At 42.2% G+C, this 8,005-nt stretch overlaps 1 protein-coding gene across 1 annotated transcript; it reads left to right on the top strand.

Annotated features, from left to right (window-relative positions):
- Positions 1–5,894: 5,894 nt before the first annotated feature.
- BECN2 (beclin 2) lies at positions 5,895–7,193 on the top strand. Its single transcript, XM_016118945.2, has one exon. The coding sequence runs from the start codon at positions 5,895–5,897 to the stop codon at positions 7,191–7,193; it is 1,299 nt and encodes a 432-aa protein (XP_015974431.1).
- Positions 7,194–8,005: the final 812 nt, after the last annotated feature.

Genomic DNA, 8,005 nt, shown 5'->3' with positions numbered 1-8,005 from the left:
ATATCCAATGGCTATCTTTACTTCTTGGTCATTTGGGAACAGCTATAATTTCCCTTTTATGTAGTAATAATTCTGGTTGGATGTTTTGTTTTTAATTGTTATCTTGGGGCAGCTAAGTCTAGCAACCCCTAATAAAAACCAAAGAGCTTCTACCTGGGAATCAAGAACATTTCTGATTATACATTTAAAAATTCCTCTTATCCCATACATTACCCCTTTGCAGCAGAAAGTAGCCAGAGTGGCTATCGCCCTTTTCCCTCACAATTGAGAGATAATCAAAAGAAAGGAATCGTGACTGTATAATAACTTCATTTCTTTAATATGACTTTTTCCTTAATTCAAGTTAGCTTTGTTCAGTCTAATATAACTACAATTCACATACTTTCTTTCAACCACATTCTTCCACTTTTGCTACATGTCCACTCCCTTAATCATTAAACCCTTAGGACATTAGGTTCTGGTCAGCATAAAAATCTCTTAAGAATAGAGCCTTAGGTCTATAAACCATGACTAAGATAAAATAACCAGACTCCAAACTAGAGCAAAGTTTTTATCAAACTAAGGATGACATCTTGACCTCAGTTATGTTTCAGCTCTGGACGCATGAAAGCAGAATGACCCCACTGATCACATCCTCATAAAACCAGACAGGACAATGCCATGACTGAGATCAGGACTTGATACAATGATCAACTACCTCCTGCCCTAACTCTTACCAATCAGTAGAGCCCACAACCCCAACTTCCTTAGATACTATGACTGATTAATAGTATTTTTTCCCTATAGCATATGTCCTCTAGAGGTCATCAAGAAACCAGGTCTTTGAATACTTGCTCACCTGTGTCTCCAGGCTTGGTGCCAATTCCTTAAATAAACCTATGCTTTCTTTGCTATACATGTCTGTTTATGTCTTATTTGGCTTTGATGTATGCAGGCAAACAAACTTTTTTAGCATGGTAACAAGAGAAATATTACTTACTAGATCACTAGTTTATTGTAGAAGAATATAACTTGGGAACAGACAGAGGGAAAAGATGCATAGGGCAAGCTATGGGGAAGGAGCATGGAACATTCATGCTATTTCAAACTGCATGCTCTTCCTGAATCTTTATGTGTTCGCCAACCTGGAAACACTTTCAAGTCTCTTCTTTTTGGGTTTTTATGGAGGCTTCATTATATAGTTTGATAAAATTATTGACCATTGGTAATTGATTCAACCTCCAGCTTTTTTTCTCTCCCTAGAGGTCAGGGGTGAGACATAAAATTTTGACTCTCTAATCAGGGCTGGCTCCCCTGGGAACCAGACTCCATTCTAAGGTTCTGGAGGGGCTTTCCAAAATGCATATCATTAACATGACAAAAATACCTTGACTACTCTCAACACTTAAGAAATGCCAAGGGTTTAAGGAGCTTTTGTGCAAGGAATGGGAATAAGACCAAATATATATTACTTGTTACAAGTCATAATATTACATCCTTCATCCCCTCTTCCCTCTAGATCCCTGGCAAACATGATTCTGCTTTCTGTTTCTACTAACTGAATTTGATTACTCTAGATATGTCATTTAAGTGAAATCATGAAATATTTATCCTTTTGTGAATAGTTTATTTCATTTAGCATAATCTCCTCAAGTTTTATCTATGTTGTCGCATGAGTCAGAATTTCTTTTGTTAAAGCCGCATAATACTCCATTGTATGTGCATACCATATTTTGCTTATCCATTCATCCATGGGTGGACATTTGGGTTGTTTTTACCTTTTGACTATTGTACACCTATGAACATGGGTGTGCAAAGCCTTGAATTTCTAAAAGAAGCTCTTCTTTACACTTTGAAAGCTTCAATAAAAGACAATTGTTCCTATCAAGGACAGAGTTTTGTTTTGTTTTGTTTTTTTAAATGTGGAGTCTCTTGGCAGATTAAGAAAGAAGAACCAGCAGGGTAGAAAAAGAAGGTCAGAGATTTAGGAGAATCAAAATCAGTAGTCCTCTGAAATCCAAATAAGGATTTTGTTTTCTTCTTTTAATGGCTATCAAATTCAAATGTTAAAAGAACAGAAAGCCAATTAGGAAGTAGACTGAACAGATGTGCTGGGATGTGCTCTATAAGAGTTCATTGCTGATCTTAGCAAGAACCATTTTATTCCATGTCAGATTGCAAAGACTTAAAGAGTGCTTGATGAGGACTTGAAAACAATAAATTCAGCATCCCTTTTTGAGAAGTTTCAGGGGGCAAGAGAAGAAAGAGTGAGCCAGCTATTGACCATGTAGAAGACTGGGAGTGAGAGGAAAATTGATGCTTGAGCTTCTAAATATCTTGTTTAACCATCAAAGGAATCCTCTACAATGGCTTGTTTCACTTTTAAATGAAGAATTAAAGTATTGACAGGGTTAAATAATCTATTAAATAAACAAGATTAGAACTCAAGACTGTCTGACTCCAAATTACTGTATCATATGTCTGGAGAACCAAAGGAAGGTTGTTTGAGGATGGGGAGAAGAAAGCTGACTATAGACTTAGGGGATCAAGCCCCCTCTTATCTCCATTTCATGCGCCGCCCCCTGGCTACCTCCTATATTTACTCATCAGGTATCCTGACACTCTGACTCCAACATTCCTTCAAAACTCCCAGAATAGAAGCATATTAACCTACCATTTTTCACTCTTTCTCCCCCAGTCACCCCATCATTCCTTCTCGTGTGCATTGCACACTTTTCTGAACAGTTCTTCTCTCTTATCTTCCTGGTTTAGTCTCGCCTGGTTGGCAACACTCATGCAGGCAACAGTGGCTGGAGAGAAATGTACACACACTCGACAGCGAATCACATGCGGACCTTGACAACTGGAGAGCAATCATCTCATTCTCCTACTTGCCTGGGGGCCTGTCATATACATTTCTTCTGCCCCATCCTCGCTTTTTAATTATCATTTTTGTTTTTGTTTCATTACTTTTTATTTTGATTTTTTTTTCACTTTCAGCAGAAGACCTTGCTTCTTATTCCACTAAGATTAAATATATCAACCTAGTGACCTTGATAAAAAGAGTTTCTATAGAGTGCTGAGAATAAAGCTGAATTAGGGTGGGTTTAAGAGAGAAAGGAAGAGAAGAATTAGAGACAGTAAATATAGATAAGTCTTTCCAGGAAGTCTGTGACAAAGAAACCCAAGAAAAAGCAAAGTTTGGAAAGGCAAGTAGGGACAAATAATTCATCTTTATGCTGGTGAAACATCAGTGCAGAAAACACCCTTCAAGCCACAGAATTTTCACTCTTGGCCCCTCCTCATCTCTCGCAAATGAGATCCTGGAATGAGGATGTGAGAACTACAGGGAAAATCTCCAGAAATAAGAATGGATTTACTTTCCAACTGAGAGCAAAATCCAGTTTCCTGCACTCCTTCATTAAAGGAGCCAGCACCCCGCCTCACCCCCTCTCTGTACCCGCCTGCCTCAGGACTCTGGATTATCCTGGAGGCATTATTCAATTGTCAGATAACCCAGAATCTGAAATAAAACCCATTCCCCTTCACAGCTTTGTTCCTTAGCCTGCTTGAGACATCTTCCCTCTAGGCTGATTCAAATTCAAGGCCAGATGTGGCTTGGTTTCAGTGGAGGTGAGATTTGTCCATTGGCAGTGAATTTATTTTGCAAGACTACTCCCAAGGATGAATGAGGACTCAGAAAATGGTGACATTGAAAGCAGGTCTTGTAATGGCTGAAAAATGACTGCTAGAAATCTATTACTTGCAGGAAAATTACTGCTTGGCTATGCCCATTGGAACATGGTTATGTCCACGGGAACATAGGCTGTCACCCATAGGAACATAACATCCTAACAATAAGCTTTCTGCTTCTGTCACCCCGCTTATGCGCCTGACCTGTGAGTTGACAGGTAATGAATAGAAGAAGAATAGATCTTTGTGTTTAGATAGAATGAAGAATGGGATTTTGGGCTTAAAACATCTGTACCTCTACATTTTGGGGCTGCTTAATTTGGGAACTGCGTACCTCTGGCAGACCCAGCTGGCTGAATAAAGAGTGTGTTTCCTGTAATTCACTGAGTTCTGGTGGTCCATGTATCTTTCGGGGGCTGGTGGCTAAAGACAACAGTCTTTATTCTGCTGCTCCCCAATCCTTCTGGGAAAAGTGTCTGGGTGACGAAAGGCATACTTCGTGGGGAAGATCCCTGTCACCAACCCCAGGGCTTCTATCTCAGAGGGTATCCTGCAGCCCTTTGCAGCACTGTGCAGTCCTCACCACTAACTTCATAGCCAACAGTGATGATTGTTTTAGTGGTTTTGAGTGGTTGATCTACCATCTAGTCAATTTTGGGATTGACTTTCATCTTTGGCCCACACGATGTGTTCTGGAAAATGTTGACTCGCCTGTGAAAAGTTAGGGGCTCTGCAGTCAACTCTAGAGGATGCTCCTGTTATCTATTAATTCAGGGGAATTTCAGAGAGGTCCTGAAGGCTGGAGGGTCTCTTTACTGACAGTTTAACCTCTCTTCACCTTAACGTACTTCCTGTCTTTCACCTCCCAGTAATTCTGAGTTTCAGATAGGACATGGTGAGAGCCCGCATGAAAGGCTAAGTGGTAATTGCCAGGTGTTAATGATCAATTCATCCATGACAGTGACTCAGGTAAGGTGAGATTTGAAAACTGCAGCAAATGGTGGCCAGTAGAAAGTGTGTTTCTTTAACAATGGCCTTCGTCAGTGGTCTGCATAGCACAAATGCCTGATGTGCCTAAACCTGTAGAGTCCCAGGCTACAGCCTGGTGAATTTGTAGGAAGGTTTCCTGCCTCCCCCTGCCAGGGCAGTGGGTGTGGCTGGCACCTGCCTCCCCTCATGACCTCTCTGAAATTTCCCTATATTAACCCGTAACAGGAGCATCCTCTAGGAGACAGGCCTGTGGCTTTCTTTTCCTTATTGTGGTTGAGGAATTGGGTCCTTCTGTGTTTATTTTATGCTCTACTCCACCAGGTCCATAAATACAGGTTAAAAGCTTTAGGTTTTTCTTCTAGAGTATCTGACTTGTTATTCTGCAGGGTGGTTGACTGATAGAAGTCAACATATCAGTAATTTTTTTTTTGTATTGCTTGTTTGTTTTTTTTAATGCTATGCAAATGGTTGGTATATTAATTTTATTATCTTAGCCTCTGGCTGAGCTGATGGTAGGAAGCATACCTCCAAACTACGTATTTTTTGATTTGTTAATTAAACAAACCTCTTTTCCAAGTATGTCCATTACATTACTGTGTGGGAAAGAATGTTAACTGTGTCAACAGACCAAAAATCTAAGTTTGGTAGTCAGGGAAGGCTTCCTGGGGGATATGACTCAGCCCAAAAAGATGAGTAGGAGTTATCCAGGTAAAGAAGGATAGGAAGAGTTTCCAGTCAGAGGGAACAGTAGGGTATGTTGGAAGAATCAAAATGCAATTCATTTGCAGGAATACAGTAGGGCTTATGGGTGAGGGTGGCAGGAAATAGGGAAAGAAGAAGCTGGAAACACAGGTAGGGGCCTTGATATTAAGTTCAGATGGTGAGACTTTTTCTTAAGATAGTATAAGAACATGAAACATTTTAGAGAAGGAAGTGCCATGATCAGATTTTAGTTTTAGAAAGCTTACTTTTAAGATATGCCATGAAAACATGAAAGAAGGAAAGCGAGATGATTGGATTTTCTTTTTTGAAAGACTCACTTGTCCAAAAGGGCGTATGGAGGTCTGCAGGTATCCAAGGAGGGTTCCACCATAGGGTGTGAAGTAGGAGGGTGATAAGATGAGATAGTATCAAAAGTATCATTCCTCTAAGGGAGGTTGAAAAGTATAAATGGAAAAGTCACTGAGGAGCCAGAGGAAACTTAGACTACTTTGGAGGCCAAGACGTCAACCATGTCCTCTGTTCGCTTCATGTGCCAGCGCTGCAGCCAGCCCCTGAGGCCAACTCAGTCTCCAGAGACCTTGGGCCAAGAACCTGCAGCTTTAACCCCCGCCTCAGTGCAGGGGCAGCCAGGAGAAAGCCCTGAGGAAGGCCTTACCTCTAGGGTGGAGATAAATACTGAAAAGCTGCAGGATGGTGACTCTTGCAGGACCCTCCCTGGCGAGGGCAGGATGTCTGGGTATGATTTTAACAACTTCACTCTGCTTGGGAAGTTGGGTTCTCGAAGAAGTCTCAACAGCATCCAGAAGGCCACTAGGGGCAGTTTCGACTTCCTTTCTGGTCAAGAGGATCTTGACCACCCCCTGTGTGAGGACTGCACTGACGATCTGCTCGAGCAGCTGGACACCCAACTCGCTCTCACGGAATCTGACAGCCAGAACTACAGACGCTGCCTGAAGACCAAAGAGGGAATAAGTGAGGAAGTGAGGGAGGCGCTGCAAGAGGAGCTGAAGAACGTGGAGCTGGAGGAAGCGCGGCTGCTCCGGGAGCTGGAGAAGGTGGAGGAGAACCGAGAAAGAGTGGCAGCGGCCCTCAAGGAAGCCCAGGTAGAGACTGAGATGCTGGACCAGCAGGAAAGGCAGTACCAGAGAGACTGCAGCGAAATGAAGTGGCAACAGCTGGAGCTGAATGACGAGCTGAGGAGCTTGGATAATCGGCTGCGATACGCCCAGACCCAGCTAGACCAGCTGGAGAAAACCAACGCATTCAGGTCAACATTCACGATCTACCATGACGGCCCCTTGGCCACCATCAATAACCTCCGCTTGGGCTGCCTCCCCACTGTCCCCGTGAGCTGGAATGAGATTAACATGGCCTGGGGACAGACATCCCTGCTGCTCCTGGCCCTGTCTAAAACCATTGGACTGGAGTTTCAGAGATATCGACTAATCCCCTGTGGAAACCGCTCCTACCTGAAGTCTTTAACAGATGACGCCGGGGAGCTGCCTTTGTTCTGTAGCAAGCGGAAGAATGCTTTCTTCTACAACAAGCTCGACCAGGCGATGATGGCTTTTTTGGACTGCATGCAGCAGTTTAAGGAAGAGGCTGAGAAAGGCAAGTTGGGTCTCTCCATGCCTTACAGGATTGACGTGGAGAAAGGCTTGATAGAGGAGCCTGGCGCCAGTGGTGGGTTCTATTCCATTAGAACCCACTTGAATACAGAGGAGCAGTGGACAAAGGCGCTCAAGCTTATGCTTATAAATTTTAAGTGTAGTCTTGCTTGGGTCTCTTTAAGGTATTTTCAAAAATGACATTTTTTTCCTTAGGGTGAGAGGGATATTTTTTTCTTTAAGATATTTTATTTTTGGAAAGTTTTATCAGATAAACTGTAAAACTGGAGAATATAACATGTTTATAATTCTAATCACAAATGGACACACAGACATCGATGTAAGAGGGAACCAGGAGCCACTGCAGGCTCCCCGCACGTCTCTGTCCCTCATGGCCTCCTCTTCCCGTTGTCCCCACCCGGGCAAATTCAAAAGTTACAAGATGAGATTGTTCCTGTAAAAAGGGATAAAGAGTTACAGAGGGAAAGAACAGAGGGTGAGGGGAGGAGGAGAGGGTGGTAAAGAGAAAGGAGGAAGCCTTCGATTTTTTTTAATGAGAAAATGAAAAGTAATTGGGCCACTGATGTATGCAGAAGTTTAAAAGAAGAGATATTCAAAGATTATTAAGTTTTTGCTATGATATGTACTGAAATCCCCTCCTCTTCATCCCTGAGAAACTTTAAATAAATTCCTATACATTTTTCAATGATTTAAAGTGAGAAGCGTATCATTATGTTGAGACTAACCTGGAGGTGAGGCAAAGAAGACTGTATTGGCTGATAGATCAATTTGAGGGTCAGTTAAGTTCCATGAGAGGAACCTTTACAGAGAGCTAAAGATTTTTTTTTTAAGTCAACAAGAGGAATTTAAAACGAAAATTGTATCGTGTCACTCACGCGCTTCTCCAGTACTCTCAGAATAAAATCCCAAATCCTGGGTAATCTTTCCCTGTCTGCCTCTCCAGGCTTACCTCATGCTTCTTCCAGCATCTCTTTCTCCTAGAAGATGCCAAA

The sequence above is a fragment of the Rousettus aegyptiacus genome, unplaced genomic scaffold (assembly GCF_014176215.1).
Source record: "Rousettus aegyptiacus isolate mRouAeg1 unplaced genomic scaffold, mRouAeg1.p scaffold_m13_p_23, whole genome shotgun sequence".
NCBI classification, from domain to species: Eukaryota; Metazoa; Chordata; class Mammalia; order Chiroptera; family Pteropodidae; genus Rousettus; species Rousettus aegyptiacus.
Note: the sequence above shows the minus strand (reverse complement) of the source record. Positions and strands in the feature narration are given on the sequence as shown.

What these genes read in the sequence shown, in the direction of transcription:
- BECN2 (XM_016118945.2), top strand. Translation starts at nt 5,895, where the DNA reads ATGTCCTCTGTTCGCTTCATGTGCCAGCGCTGCAGCCAGCCCCTGAGG.